The sequence below is a fragment of the Sminthopsis crassicaudata genome, chromosome 1, assembly GCF_048593235.1.
Source record: "Sminthopsis crassicaudata isolate SCR6 chromosome 1, ASM4859323v1, whole genome shotgun sequence".
Taxonomy (NCBI): domain Eukaryota; kingdom Metazoa; phylum Chordata; class Mammalia; order Dasyuromorphia; family Dasyuridae; genus Sminthopsis; species Sminthopsis crassicaudata.
Window position 1 is genome coordinate 445,982,400 of NC_133617.1, and position 16,746 is coordinate 445,999,145.

Below are 16,746 nucleotides of genomic sequence, written 5' to 3' on the forward strand. Positions count from 1 at the left end.
CTTCCCTTCTAATCTTGTTTGCATTAGTATTGTTTGTACAGAAACTTTTTAGTTTGATGTAATCAAACTCTTCTATTTTGTGATCAATAATGATCTCTAATTCTCCTCTGATCATAAATTCCTTCCTCCTCCACAGGTCTGAGAGGTAGACTATTCTCTGTTCCTCTAATCTATTTATGATCTCATTCTTTATGCCTAAATCCTGGACCCATTTTGATCTTATCTTGGTATATGGTGTTAAGTGTAGGTCCATATCTAATTTCTGCCATAGTATGTACGATCTCAAGAATAAGAATCATGGATAAAGATTTCTTTCAGCTGTTTCAAGTACAACATATTGAATAAAATAATTGGAAAGGATCTCTGGGAAAATGTAAGAATTATATTCTCTTGTACGCAGAAGTAGAAGGCATGCCCTTTGTTCTCTCTCTCGCTCTCACTCTCATCTCGTGTTTGGTGCTGTGAAATGAAAAAAAAAAAATGCTCAAATTTATTTTTTTCTTCCCAGAGAAACTCATCAAGCAAAACTAATTAGATAGCCATTTGATAGGATTTTCATCCTTGAACTAAATAAAGCCCTTTTGCAGTGTATATCTCCATGGTTCTTGTCCAAAGTTCTTTTTACCTGTTTTAACTGTACAATCCACAAAGCAACAAATATTCATTAAACACTTACTTGGTTCTAGTTATTGTGCTTAGCACTGGAGAAATAAGCATAAGCAGAAGGAACTTTTACTTTAAGAGAAGAGAACAAATAAAATGAAGCTAAAATTTTAGGAATTGTAGTGGGTGTGGAGGAGGGAAGATATACAGGTGGAGAAAATCTCTGGAGAGTCAGGAGTGGATCACAGAAAAGAATGAAAATGGGCTGGCTTAGGAGAATTTTTTAAACTGGAATTTTGGCAGGAACTACAAAGGCAAAGTGTACTTCTAGGGTAAGACGGTTGCAAAATAAACTTCTAGGGGAAGAGGCTGCTGGTAGAATAGTGGAGAAATTCAGGAAAGTAATAAAGAAACAAGAAAACAAGCTGTGAGACAGAAACCCATTTTGACATGGTTTTTCCCTTTGTTTTTAACTTGAAAGTTTGGATTCTATCTGTACTAAGCTCTTCTTCATGTCTTCTAAATGTACTTTCTTTCATTTATCACCTTAGTGTATGATGCCAATGGGAACAAATATATACATTTTTCACATTAACTCATTAGTGAAATACAATATTAACCTTTTTCTTTTTTTTTTTTTTCCTGAGGCTGGGGTTAAGTGACTTGCCCAGGGTCACACAGCTAGGAAGTGTTAAGTGTCTGAGACCAGATTTGAACTCGGGTCCTCCTGAATTCAAGGCTGGTGCTGCCCCCAATTTTAACCTTTTTGAAAGAAAAAAAAAATGTGCTTTATTCTCTCATGTTCTCAATTCACGTAAGATTTTCTATTCGATATTCTTAGCTTTCATCTGCATGTTTAATCAGAGTAATGAGTCTTAATATTCTCTGATAGACTAAATTTTTTATATCTTTATATATAAATATATATGTATAATATACTTTTATATCTTAAGTAGAGAAAATTCCTAAATCTTTCCTATGTTCCTATTAAGGATAGTAACACAGTATTCAAACTGACAACATTTCCAACACCAAACAGGATGCTGATTCATTTGTACAGTGTTTATTCTTTTAGAAAAAAAAATGTTTCAGGACAGGAAGGACATTAGAGCTGTTTGTAAGAAGTCAGTAAGATCTGTACATTGGCTGAATGTTTGTCTAAAGGACATGACTCATTTATTGATCATTTTGGAACTGAACCAAAAAAAAAAAAAAAACCTTATTGCTTTGACTCAGTGTATTGTCTTTGTGGTGAGTTTATTGATTTGACCCAGGTTTCGGGATGACTTTGTAAACAAATGGTAGTAGAAACTTACTATTTCAGCACTTCAGCTTTTTGCTTAATCTAAAAAAAAAAAAAAAAAATGAAATGGATTTTAAGTCTGTTCTGTGAATTCAAGTACACTCTTTAAAAAAAAAAAATTTTAATTAAAAAAAAATTTTTAAGTGTACTCGTAGACTTGGCTCTTTATTTGTTCAATCTGAACCATTTTAAAGAAATGAAATTAAGAGATTGTGATAGAAAGAAATTGAATGAGAGTGTCTTTTTCCCAACATTTTAATTTTGTTAAATATTTCCCAATTGCATGTAACTTTTAGCATTAATTTTTTTCTCAATAGTATTTTATTTTCTAGGAGATCAGTGTAATAGACTGTCAGGAAGTCTCTTGTGGCTACATCATCAAATTCAATTTCCTATGGCTGGTCTATATATATCAAATAAGTTGCTTATAAAGAAGACATGTTTGTACCACAAAAAACACAGTACAAATAGATTAGTAATAAACCTGAATAAAAATAGTATTTAATTTTCCCAAATGCTTGTAAAGATAGTCTTCAATGTTCATTTTGGTAAGATTTTGAATTCCAAATTTTTCTCCTCTTCTCTCTTTACCTCTTCCCTCCCCAAGATAGCAAGCAATGTGATATAGGTTTAGCATTCGTTTTTAAAAATTTTAGCTTCCAAATTCTCTTCCTGCCTCCTCCCTTTTTCCTCCTTTTTGAGAAGGCAAGAGATTTGATACTTTTACATGTGAAATCATGTATGATGAAAATTATGTATAATCAATCAAAACATTTCCATATTAGCTGTTGCAATAGATTCAAAAAAGGAGAAAAATCAAGAAAGTAAAATATTCAGTCTGATATTCAGAGTTCATCATTTCTCTCTCTGACAGTAGATAGCATATTTTATCATTTGGTCCTTTGGAATTGTCTTGGATCATTGTCTTGATTAGAGTAGTTAAGTCTTCCAGTTGATCATCCTTACAATATTGTTCTTGCTATGTGGAATGTTCTCCCTATTCTGCTCATTTCATTTTCCATGAGTTCATATAAGTGTTTCCAGGTTTTTCTGAAATCATTCTGTGCAAACAATGTTTTGTTTTTAAAGTTTTTACTAATGATCTCTTCATTTTGATTTTAGGATGCTGGAATATGGTATTTGTTTCACAAGGAAGCCACAGGGGAGTCCAGTGAATCGCATGGATTAACCAAGGCAGAACTGACACCATTGGGTATTTTTTATAACAACAGAGTTCATTCAAATTTTAAGGTCAGTTCCTATTGTTTCTTGCACCAATGGATATATATATATGTTTGTTTGTTTTTCTGGGAGAAAAGATAGGAGCACAATTGAAGAATGAAAGTCAAATTTTGAACTATGCCTAAGGGGATATCAAACTTTGCAAACCCTTTGATCTAGCAGTGTCTCTATTGGGCTTGTATTCTAAAGATCATAAAAAAGGGAAAAGGACCTACATGTGCAGATATGTTTGTAAGAATGAAAATCAAAACCATTTGTAAAGGAAAGTAATTCTGAGCTTTCTAAGTATATGCTAACAAATATATGCTAACAGATAATGGAAGGATGATTTTTTTATGGATATTGCTTTCCTTGGGGGAAAAACTCACTGATATATTTAAATATCTTTAGAATTTTCATATATATAAGTTCTGAAGTGCATTAGGGTTTCTCAAAGCAGTAACACTGAGGGCGGTTTTTTTTTTTTTTTTTTTTTTTTTTTTTTTTTCATCCCAACTAGCAGCAAGAATATATGAATGGAGTCATTTTCTAGAAACATTTTTCACATGACTGGCTTCATATATGGACTTTATCCATATTTAGTGAAACATAATTAACTACACTGGATAATTTTACCTCCTAGGAGATAACACATGCGCATGCACGCACACACACACAAAACAACTTTAGTTAGAATATACTTTACTTACAACTTTTAGATGTATCTCTAATCCTGTTTAAATTAAACATAAGTTGCAGGAGGAAGGAATCTTTTCTTCCCATTTATGATATTAATGATTAATAGTATGCCATTATAATCAATTAATATTTATTTTTCCATAACATCAATGACTGACTAAATAAATGAGTAAAATGTTTCCTCCTTAAATGGATTTGACTTGACAACTTTTTTTTTTTTAAAGGTCAAATAGAATCTCTTATGACATTGGACTCTTTGGTTGGTGGAGAAGATGGACAAATGGTTTACTCAATATAAATATGACATTAATAGTAATTTATCTAGTTAAAAAAAAAACAACTATTTTGTGTCTGCAACATGACTCCAAAAATTCTTGCCCATATGTGTCCATGTCAGTTAAATTAAATTAAGATTGTGCTATTCTAAAAACTCTCCTGGGTCATACTTTAAAGAGCTTAAAAATTAATGATATTTTACTTTTTTAATTCATTTAAATAATAATTTATTTTAAAAAGAAAGAAATAAATGAATATGTATTATTTGACTACTATGTGCCAGGCACTGTGCTAAGTACTTACCAAATATAATCTCCTTCAATAGTCACAACTATCCTGAAAGGTAAGTGCTATTATTATTCTCATTTAACAGTTGAGAAAACTGAAGCAGCCTGAGATTTAGTGACTTTCCCAGGGTCACATAGCTAATAAGTTCCTGAGGTAGAATTTTAACTCAGGTCTTTCAGATTCCAGACCACGGGCATTGTTCAATTTACCTCCTCATTGCTGCTAAAAACTACAAATAATTTGAATTGACATATAATATATGGTGGTTTTACAAAGCAGTTTCCTTGCAAAAATCCCAATCAAATCAAGATCACATAGTTAAGAAATGTCAGAGAATTCCATCTGATATCTCCAAGCCCTGGGATTCTTTCATATTGTAGGGCAAATAATCTTCACACTATGAACAATCCAGGTATTTATGGGATGAAGAGACATTTCAGAGTAATAATATATGACAGCATTTTTTTCAAAGTGAATATTCCTACAAATATTTCATATATTAGTTCAACTCATGTTTTTTATATAATTTTTCACTTTTGCTTCCTGAGAAAAGGCACGTTATATGGGATGTCATCTATTAGGGCTTGGCTTCCTCTTCACTATAGTGTAATAGACCAGATGATTTCAGGGATTCCTTTAAACTCTAGATTCTTTGACCAAGGGTCATAATACTAAGATTTGAATTTGTTTTTCTAATGTTTACTAGATTTGTTCCTGGAGGCCAGTTACAACACTCCTTTGGTGGCACCAATTATGGTCCTTACCTGATAGAGGAACTACAAACCATAAAGTGCTATTTTTACTTTTAGTATTCTAAATACACAAATACAGATACTTCTTTTCTAATTTTGGACAACAATTTTAAAATAAAAATTGTATGAGTGATTAATTTGGTTTCTGTAGGAAATCTATATAAGAAATATTCCCAAACACAATTTTACTATCAAAATTAAATACATGTGCAAGTAGCAGATTATCTACTTGTGGATACTTTGTACAAAATCTGCACGATATTCATTATATTTATATAGATAACAGAATGAGATTTATAAGGCACCTGTGATAGCATCCGGATTTTCAGTCATATGCTATAAATTGAATGGTAAGTGGTGGCTATCTTGTTAATCGAGTGTCCCAGTGACTGAAACAACTTTGACATATTGTTTCTTGGTGAGAAGAAATGTTTCAAACAATGTTTGTATATATATTGGCATCAGATACCGTCTGAGAGGTTTTTCCAGGTTTTATATGTCCCTTGGAAAAGTTTATACTGAAGTAAGACAGAATGACCTGTTAAATGATTGAAATAGCTTAGAAAAAAATAGGAGTCCATTTGCAACATATTTAAAATTTCTTTTTAGTTTCAGGATTATTAAGAAGATTCATTAAGGGAATTTCTTGACTCATGTACACATGGTTGTGGTTTTAAGCATATGGTCCTTAATTATGTTTTCCAGGCGGGTTTGTTTATTGACAAAGGAGTAAAAACATCCAATGCTAGTGCTTCTGATCCAAGAGAATATCTCTGTTTGGATAACAGCGCAAGGTATACATCTTAATTTTTTAAATTCTATTCAATGTATGCTAGGCCAAGGGAAACTTTATAAACCAAATCATTGATAATAATTCAATTTAGGTATTTGTTAAGCCTACTGTGTGCCTGGCACTGTGCTAGGGATAAAAAGACAAAGATAAAAACAGTCTTGTGCACATATAAGAAAATGATTTCTGGAGAGAAGCTACTAATATGGAGGGGAGGGGGACTCAGGAGATGACAATAGTAATAGTAATTATAATAATAAGTTACATTTGTAACCTTGGAAGAAATAATAGATTATATTTGTAATCTTGGGAGAAATAGGATTTTACAAAGTAAATAGCTTGTTCAGGATCACACAACCAAAGTGTGGGAGCTGGGGTTTGAACTTGGGGTATTTTCTGATTCCATTGTACTATGCTTACACTAGAAACAAAAATTATAATGTATTTTTAAAAAGTCTAGAATAGTCTTTATTTTTGTGAGTATTGAGGAAACATATTTTACTGTTTTGACATCTGTGGATTAATATAAACTTTATCTTCAGATTATACAGAAGTAACTAGTGCCTTTCATGTTTATAGCACTCATTCCCTATCCTTGTTGGTGCCATTTTCAGTTAATCAGCAAATATTTGTTAAGTAACTAATACATGACAGGCACTATGCTAAGTTCCGTAGAGACAAAAGGAGACAAAAGATGATTCCTATCCTCAAAGGAGCTCACAGTCTAATGGGGGAGACAACATGCAAATATATTCTAAGCAAGTTACATATAGGATAAATAGGAAATGATTAAAAGAGGGAAAGCCCCTCCCCACTGTAGTAAGCAAATTGATATAGATGTTATAGATAAATAGTTTAAAACATATTTCCCTATTAGTCATGTTGGGAAAGAAAAGTCAAAACAAAAGGGGAAAACTACAAGAAAGAAAAAATATGCTTTGATCCTCATTCAGTCTCCATATTTCTTTCTCTGGATGGAAATGGCATTTTCTATACCAAGTCTGTTGGAATTGTCTTGCTAAGAATTAATACAGTACTACGCTGAGAAGAGCTAAGTCAGTCATAATTGTCATAATTGATTATCATACAAAATTGCTGTTACAGTGGATGTCTTCCATGTTCTGCTCAGTATCAGTTCATGTGAGTTCTTCCAGGCTTTTCTGAAATTGTCCTGTTTCTCATTTCTTATTGAAAAATGGTAATACATTACATTCAAATACCTCATCTTATTCAACCATTTCCCAGTTCATGGGCACCCCTTCAATTTCCAATTCTTTACACCACAAAAAGAACTGTGAAGCCTTTCTTGAATCTCCTCACCGCTCATTACTTTTCTGTTTGGCCCTTTTGCAGCACTTTGATTTATGCCTCTGTTGATGTATTTATGCATTGCAGTTAACTGGTTATGTGTTATGACTCAGATTTTAAACTCCATGAGATCTTTGCTAAAAATGTTTCCCTTTCCCTATGTACTACGTAGCAGAGTATGTTTACACAGGATGTATTCATGATAAAAGTTTCTTGAGTGGAATAATTTTCTTTGTCAGCAATTTTAAGATTTCTGCACTTTCAAAAAGCCATTGGTGCCTGCTTATTAAAAAGAGAAGAGTATAATTAAGCAATAGTGACTATTGGAATATATCATAATAATCCTCTTTGAATATCACTTATGCAGGAGGCCTAAGCACTAATTTACCCCTGAATGCAGCTACTTTGAGAAGGTGAGGTAGTGCATTCTTGATGAGAATTACACCTTATTTTTAGATTATAAAATGAAGAACTGTCTTCTTCAATAGGAAGCCTGCTTGGTCAAGTCAAATTAATAAGGATTTATTAAGGACTTTCTATCTACTTAGCACTGTTTTACGTTTTGAGAATAGAAAGGCAAAAATAGTTCCTTCCCTGAAAGCAATTATATTCTATGGGGAAAATATGTAAAGCATATACAGAGTATGAAAACATTCAAAGGAAATTTCTTTTATAGTAGGTAAAATTTGTGCTGTTCAGAAGATTGTTGGCATAGGTAACAGGACAAATATAAGAATTTATTATAATGTTGATGGCTATGTATTACACTCATTTTGCAGGATTTTGAGGAGAAGAAGGGGAGGAAAAGGAGGAAGAAGAGGGGAAAAAATACATGGAGGGGGAGAGGGAACAAGAGAGAAAGCATTGTAAATGGAACAGAGATTTAAATAGCTTTAAGGCTTTTAAAATGCTTTTCATAAACCTGTGATCTTCACAACAACCTTAGGAAGAACATTCTATCAGTAATATCCCTATTTCATAGCTGTAGTTAAGAACCATAAGATTAATTTCTCGAAGTCAAGTAGCCAATAAGTTTCTGAGACAGTATTTGAAAGCAGGCCTTCCAAGTTCTATTTCTTAACCATTTTCATATTATTCCATGGTGTTATCTAAATCATGCTATAATCCTAAAATGATATTTTCCTTTATGCCATGGTTTTTTTTTAAGCATTATAGCAGTTTTCTAAATAGGTTTAGTGGGATGTTTGTCCAAGCTAACGTGAAGCAATGAGTTCCATAATGTGGTGATTGTTTTCTTTTTTAGCATTCTTGATTGCAAGTCAGAAGAAGAACCAACTTTGCTTTCCTTTTCAGCCACTATGTATATATTGTGGTTGGTACATGGTGCAATATTTCGGGCATAAGCACCCAATCTGAGCCAAGATAAACAGTTTCAAATGGCAGGAAAACAAAGGTCAGGATGGGTCAACTCAGAAAATTGTGCAAAAATAAATTGTATATCCAGTAAAAAGTTCTGGACCTTGATTAATTTTATTCCATCATTAATGCTTAATACTTAATTACTCCTGTGATTTCTCTAATAGCCAAGATTGAGATATTATAGATTAGGTTAATGGGCTTTACAGAATACAAGGCTAAACTTTGTCTTTAGCAAGTATTTGAAGGAAGAAATGTTCCAGTAGGTCACAAAGTCTGAGTTCCATATGAAGTGAGGTTCCTTAATGAGACATGGGATTAAGAGAAAGTTTGGAAAATATGACTTTGAAAATTAGTCAGCTTGAGTTCACAAAGATCAGATCTATTTTGAAGTATTTTTAACGGATAGTCAGACAGCATTTGAAAAGTTAAAAAGGGGGGCAGCTAGGTGGCGCAGTGGATAGAGCACCAGCACTGAATTCAGGAGGACCCAAGTTCAAATCTGGTCTCAGACACTTAACACTTCCTAGCTGTGTGACCCTGGGCAAGTCACTTAACCCCAGCCTCAGGAGGGGAAAAAAAAAAGTTAAAAAGGAAATAAATAAAAAATTTGATCAAAGTATTAAAAAAGCGAATAATAGCTGATAAGGTTTAGAAATCTTGGGAACTTGGCATCTTTATTCTACTTATTTGATTATTGATAAGAGTTATTGTGCTCATTTCATATATTTGTTGTATATGTTGTAGTCATATGTATTGAGAAACTATGGAATCCATATATAGAATTGACAAATCAGTAATCAAAAGGGAAAATATAACAAAGATCCTACAGAAATTTTATTCAGTTGTGATAAATTAAACTGCTATTGCATTCTGTAGAATAAGAAATGCTTTATTTATATAAATGTTTGTGATGTTATGGGTAATTATAAAATCTCTTTGATCCACTAACCCTTATATATGCCTATATGCATATATTGACAATTCATAGGAGGGGAAATGGGAATTTCTTTTGGATATAATTATTGAGACTACCATTCTGGAGAAGAAAAATTTGGACAATTGTCTTAGACAACTGTCCATGATGTACACACATGCATTCAGGTAATTCAAATGTGGCAACACATAATTAAATTGACAACTAAATGAATAATAAGCCAATTCAGGAATGAAACATTAGGTTGATGACTTCCCTTAAAATATCCAAGGTACTAAAGCTTAAAAAACAGCATTAAAACTTTTTGGGACACCTTGTATATGTTAGATCTTCTTCAGAAAGACATTCACTAATTGGTTAAACAGATGAATTTTTTGCCTACAAAATGTCAACCTTCAGAATTTGAAAGAAAGGAGAATGAGCATAAAGCTCATCATATGGTGAAAAAATTGGAAATTTGGGCTAAGCTTAAGATAGCAAAAAACAAGAGATATCAAGAGAGTCAAAAAAAAGGGAAAAGATAAGTATTTAAAAGGAAAATAAATCAAGAGAGCATCTATTTTAAATCATAAACAGAAGATTGTGAATTCAATGAGCCATCTTGCATCAAGCAGCAAGAGATTGCCTAGAGTTAGCTAGAGAGGCATTGATGTTGCAACATGTGGTATTGAGGTGATTTTTTTTTTTCTTATTTTATTTTGGCTGTCATTGAGAAGTTTCTTTATAAGAATATTCCATCTGTTTAGTATTATGTAAGGACTAGGGAACTACTCAGCATGACCAATCCCATGGAGAGTTTATTGATAGCTTAAGAGTCAAAGGAATTGTCCTTTAGTACCCCAGAGTACTGGGATAGGGTTCTTGGATTAAGTTAGAGGCAAGGAAAGGCAAGTAAGTATGAATTAAAACACATGTAATATTGTATCTAAGGATAGATTTATTGCATTTGTATTTTATGTCTGGATAAGGGTTGAATATATGTGAGAATGGCTTGTTCAGTACAAGTACAAATCTGTACTTAGAGAATGTTTATGACTATCTTTTCTAATTGACAAGGAAAATCTCAACATACCCTTTTTTCTTTTGATAATTTTTTTGTAAAAAATTTTTTTTGATTGATACCTTTTAAATATATCACTTATTTCTGGATATAGGTCCCTAAGTCCCATGAAAAACAACCTTCCCCTCACTTCCTTGGCACTTTGAAATCAGTCAGTCCCCATACACTCAGTAAGCATGTACTGTGGGCTTTGGCACCATTCTAAGTTCTGGGAAATCAGAGAGGCAGAAAACAATTTTTGTTTTCTGAAGGTCTCCTTCAAAAGGTGGGATTGGAACGGAATTTTGAAAAAAGCCAGCAAAACTAAGAGCTAAAACTAAGAAAGAAAAATGATTATGTAAAAACACCACATCTGACAATGCTTTCAACATTCTGTTCTTGTGGTCCCCTTCTTTCCTAGAGGGAAATGTTTCATTATTAGATGTCTGGGACCAATATCACTGATTAGGCTTCTTCTTCTTTTTAGAGCAGCGAGGGGCCACAAGGCAAAGAACATTGGTCCTGGAGACAGAAAAACTTTTTTTTTTTGAATCAGCTTCAGGCACTTAATAGCTATGTGCCTTTGGACATTTAACCTGTTTACTTCAGTTTCCTTAGTTGTAAAATAGAGATAATAATAAGCTGCTACTTCCCAAACTTATTGAGAGGATCAAATGAGATAATATTTGTAAAGTGCTTAACATAGTGCCTGACACATAATAGGCTCTATATAAATAATTATTCCCTTCCTTTTTTTTTTAATCTTTTGTTTGATTATAGTCATTATGAAGATTGTCATTTTGGTTCTGCTTATTTTTTATTGTACATCAGTTCTTAAAGATCTTTCTGTGTTTCTCTGAATTTCTCATTCACCATTTCTTATTGTATAAAAACATTTCATTACATATATCATAGTTTCAATCTATTAATACTCATGTGGTTGCTAGTATTTTTTTTCCTTCAATTTAAAAAAAAAAATCCTGGAAAAATCTGCTTCAGATGTTGGGTATATATTGAAACTTATCTTTTTGATTTTAACTCCTTGAAGCCTAATTGAAGGATCAATATGGATATATCACTGCCTAGAAAATTCATGACTAAAAAAGGAAGGAGGCTAGTCATACAGAAAGAATGAGAATTGGCAGGTGGAATGAGCATTTCCTGAAATCCCATCAGAGAGGAAGGCTTCTAGAAGACTGAATAAATGTTTCATGGAGGTTTTATAGGAAGGCATGGACAAGAAGCTTATTATGAAAGTACACAGATATTTATGAACATTACTGTTAGAAGAAAGGCCCATACTGACACAATCATCTGTCAGTGGGGAAAAAAATCTTGTACTTCTTTGAATTTTTGAAATACTAATGTTATATTAATGTGGACAGAGATTGAAACTAACATTAATTTTAAATCAAATTTTTTTTTTAAAGAGCTTATTAAGTTAAACAGGTACAAATAAGTATGCAGACTAATCCATTTCTATAGTAATTTTGTTTTACACCGTTTATATTTTCCTCACCTTATCTCAAGATTTCGACCTCACCAAGATGCAGACCCCGAAAAACCCCGTGTTGCTGCACTTATTGACAGACTCATCACTTTTAAAAATAATGATCATGGAGCATGGGTCCGAGGAGGAGATATTATCATTCAGAATTCAGCGTATGTAACCTAACCAAAATAATTTAATTGACTGTTGAAAAAAGATTTGGGGGGCGGGAGGAGCATCATGTGAGAAAAGATAGTATTGTATCCTGAAATTATTTTGCTCCTCTTAATACAAGAGAGGAACCAATTTTAGGGGCTGATTTACCAAGTATAACAAGAATTTACTACTAACTTATTAATAACAACTAATTTTACTTCTTCCTTGATTTTAACCCTTATTTTTTGCCTTCTGGAGTAGTTCAACCTTTCCTCTCTTTTATAGTGGCAGTTGCCATGGCAGTTGCCAAGTTTTGTGGTGATCTTAATTGTGGATCCTTATCTTTTTGTGGAGTTGTTTGCAGTATTTTGTGTTTGAGCAGAATTCTGGGAATTTAACTAAAGAAGTCCTTAGGGAAAACTTATATCCCACAACTGTTTCAGGGGCTTCCCTTTTCCTGGCCCCAGGGCCGTGGTGGTGATTTCCTTACCATTATGGACTTTTGATTATTTGGTCTCTTTCAAATGATTTCTTTTCCTTCTTCTATCATCTAGCTTCTTTCCCTAAAAAAGAAACCAATCTGTTAAAATGGCAATTCTAGAGTTGCACAGAAACTAGGAATTTAACTCTGTGTGAATAAGAAGGGTAATGTCCCAAAATCAAATAAAAATTAAGGGAAACATGGGTTTTCCCCCCTTAGATCTTTAAACAAAACTCCTCCACCATTCTCTTAATAGTTTTGTTGACTTATGCTTTTAAAATGACTTGTGGCTATACTACTTTTTTCATTCTCAATATGTATACAATTTTAAAAGGGGCACTTTTATTTGGGACATAGATTTAAAGCTCAAGGATTGTTGAATTCTGTTGCTGGATATGACATTATTGTTATTTTTTTGGGGGGGAGGGGAGTTCAAATTCCTTTTTGACCTTGCTATCCAAGAAAGTGGCCAGGTAGACTAACCAAAGCACTGCTTAAAAATTAAAGATATTGATAATAAGCTGATGTTAGTAATGTAAAATTATTTGATTGAACTCTGTTCACAATTTGGAGAGAGTAAAAATTATTGGTCCTATTGAGATTTCCAAGAATTCAAATAATCTTTTACACAATTTATTGAATTTCTTTAATTTCCTTTCTCTTGCAGATTTGCAGATAATGGAATAGGGTTAACCTTTGCCAGGTTAGTAATTGTTCATAGCATTTTTCATTGATTTATTTTTTCTCTTTCTTCTCTTTCTTGCCTTACCTGTCCACATTTAAGTTTGTCACTATGATTCTACTTTGTTTTAATTTTTTAAACAAAGATAAACAACATAAGAAAGTTAGGAAAGCTCCTTTATGGAAATAATGTTTTATGCAACTCAACAAATATTTATTAAGCATGGTATTATAGACACTAAGGAACACAAAGGAAAAGAACACTTTCTGCCTGCAGGAAACTTATATAACCTTAAGAGTCAAGTAGGAGATACATGTCCTTGAATAAATATTAAAACAAAAACCAATAGTTTGTAAAAATACAGAATCTTATACTGCAATCTTATATTAATCTTATAATCTCTGAGTAAAATTATAGAGTGAAAGGAGAAAGGTTTCTTTAGCCTTATACCATTAGAAGTCAAAAATTTATTTAGATTTAATAAGGAGTTTTTGGGTAGCTAAGTGGCACAGTGAATAGAGTTCTGGCCTGTTGTCAGGAAGACTCATCTTCTAGACTTCAAATCTGGCTTCAGAATTTCCTGGGCAAGTCACTTAATCCTGTTTAATTCAGTTTTCTCATTTGTAAAATGAGCTGGAGAAGGGAATGGCAAACCACTGCAGTATCTTTGTTAAGAAAATCCCAAATGGCATCATGTAGAGTCAGACAGATGTGACTGGAACATCTAAGTTTAAATGCAGTCTCAAACACTTTCAGTTTTTGGAAAGAGTCACTTAACTTCTCTCAGCCTCAGGTTCCTCCTCATCATGGGAATAATAATTGTACTTATCTTACAGGGTTGTTGTGGGGGTAAAATGAAATGATATTCGTAAGCCTCTTTGTAAAGCATAAAGTGAAGTATAAATTCCAGCTATGAATAATTTTTTGGGAGTAGGTTGTGTCCTTAATTCTCAGTCTCTTGACACAGAAGAATCTTAAATGCTTCTTATCTTAATAATTATATTCAGTGAAAGCCAGTAGTTCCCTCCCCCCACCTTTTTTTTTTTACAAATGTGGCATATTTTGTTCTAGGACTATCAGGTTGTTACCAAAAAAAAAAAAAGCTTTAGTTTGTATATGTTTAATTTTTAAGATTTTCAGTATTTCATGATTTAAAATTATATTGTTCTGATTTTTTAAAAGGCAAGAAAATTCCTGATTTAAATTACAATATAACAAAAAAGAATTTATAATACAAATTTTAGCTTGCCTTTCTCTTTGAATAATAAAGTGTGATTAATATTCATTCTCCTTTGACAGTGATGGAAGCTTTCCCAACGATGAAGGTTCCAGCCAAGAAGTATTAGAATCTCTGTTTGTTGGGGAGAGCCAGAACTATGGCTTTCAGGGTGGTCAGAACAAGTATGCAGGCACTGGAGGGATAGCCAAGAGACTTAGAACTTTGCCGAGGAACAGGTAAGGCTGCTTCCCACACTTGGACACATTATTCTTGCTTGAATCAGGAAAATTATGAATTATAATATTATCTCTTTTACTCCCTAGCTGAGTAACCATGGGTCATTCACTTGACCTCAGTACCTTAACCTGTTAAATGAAGATAATGGTATCTGTAGTGCCTGCTTTACAAGGTTGTTTTAAAAAATGTATATATTTTTAATTATTATGAAACTGATAAACTGGTCAATGCTATCATATCCGAGATTGATCAGTTGCTATAGACATTCTAGGGAAAAGAGTTAAGAATAAGTGCTTATCAATATACAAAACACTGTCCTAAGCCCTAGGAATACAAAACCAAATGAAATAGGTAGTTTTCACCTTAAAAGAATTTAAATTGTATTCCTACCATTTTTTTTTCATGGCGAATAGAATTGTTACTAGTTGGTTTCTTTAATGGACTTTCATATGAAATCCCAAGAAATTTAGAGTACTGAAAAACAATTTTTCTCAGTATAGGTATTTCCTTAGGTTTATTTCCTTCTAAACTTCATTTATATTTATACATTTATATTTGTGCTGATTCTTGAATTATAGAATTGTAGAATTTCAGAAGTAGAAGGGACTGTTAGCCTTTTAATTATTGAATTTTACATATTAGGGAACTAGGACACAGAGAGATGAAGGAATTTGTTTAAATTCACTCAAGAGTAGGACCAATTCTAGATCTCAGGTCTCCTGATTCTCATTTTAGAGTTCTTTTTAATATTACAGCTCCTTCACCTAGCTTTTCATTGCTTCATTAGCAAATCAAAAAGAGGTCCTTCCTGCTTCTCTAGATTTAAGAACTTTAACCTTTTGAGGACAAGAACATTTATTTTTATCTTCATGTTTTATGAGTATTATGCACATAGTGGATTTTTAATAAATATTTGAATGAGTGACTTTTTTCTCATTCTGAGTATTTTTATGTATATATTAGCCATTCATTCAATCAGTAAACATTTATTAAGCACATTTTGTGTGTCAAGTGCTGAGGTAGAAGATAGGCTGTGCCTTCAAGGAGCTTACAATCGAATGGTGTACAATAGTTAATGCAAAGCTAATAAAAGTGCTTATTTTTCAAAAAGGAAAAAAATGTTGATTTCCCCCTCCCCCCCGCCCCCCGAATTTGACTTGGGGAGAGGCAAGTTTAGTTCAGTATTTTCTTGAATTAGTCTGTCCTCTATCTCTTCCAAATTAAACATACTGAAAGAAATTATTTAATGTTTAATAAGTGTACAAATTTTCACCTGTGATTTAATTTTATGTTTCAACAGGACTTTTCCAATTAGAGGTTTTCAGATTTATGATGGACCTATTCATCTTACCAAAAGTACATTCAAAAACTATATGCCAACAACAGATAGATACAGCAGTGCCATTGGGTTTCTAATGAAGAATGTCTGGCAGTTAACACCCAAAAATAACATCTCTTTGGTGAAGTTTGGTGCTCATGTATGTATATTCTCTTAGTTCCTCTTTATAACAGTAAAGGAAGAAAAAAGATAAGGGAGGAAACCAAATTGAGTTTGTGGGTGGTGGAACTATAAAGAAAGATATAAATAAACTGGATTTCATGTACTTTTGCCTATATGAATTCCAGATAGTAGCAAAAGAAATTATCTCAGGCTCCTTGACATTTAGCTGACATTCTAGAAGAAAAAGTATCTTAAAATATGGTGGCTTCAGTGTTTTGATTTCATGTAGTGGTAGTTTGATAGCACAATGGATAAAATGCTGGGCCTGGAGTTGGGAAGACTCATCTGTTTGAGTTCAGATCTGGCCTCAGGCATTTATTAGGTGGACACTTCACTTAATTCTGTTTGCCTCAGTTTCTCATCTATAAAATAAGGTGGTTAAGAAAAT

The 16,746-nt window shown here is 32.7% G+C and overlaps 1 protein-coding gene across 2 annotated transcripts in view; it reads left to right on the top strand.

Annotated features, from left to right (window-relative positions):
• CEMIP2 (cell migration inducing hyaluronidase 2) overlaps positions 1–16,746 on the top strand; it is a 110,715-nt gene that overhangs the window by 61,584 nt on the left and 32,385 nt on the right. For both annotated transcript variants that reach the window (XM_074280709.1, XM_074280708.1), the window contains 6 exons: positions 3,029–3,157; positions 5,848–5,936; positions 12,124–12,255; positions 13,387–13,422; positions 14,701–14,856; positions 16,158–16,335. In XM_074280709.1, coding sequence (XP_074136810.1) covers positions 3,029–3,157; positions 5,848–5,936; positions 12,124–12,255; positions 13,387–13,422; positions 14,701–14,856; positions 16,158–16,335 — 720 coding nt within the window. The remainder of the gene's footprint in view (positions 1–3,028; positions 3,158–5,847; positions 5,937–12,123; positions 12,256–13,386; positions 13,423–14,700; positions 14,857–16,157; positions 16,336–16,746) is intronic.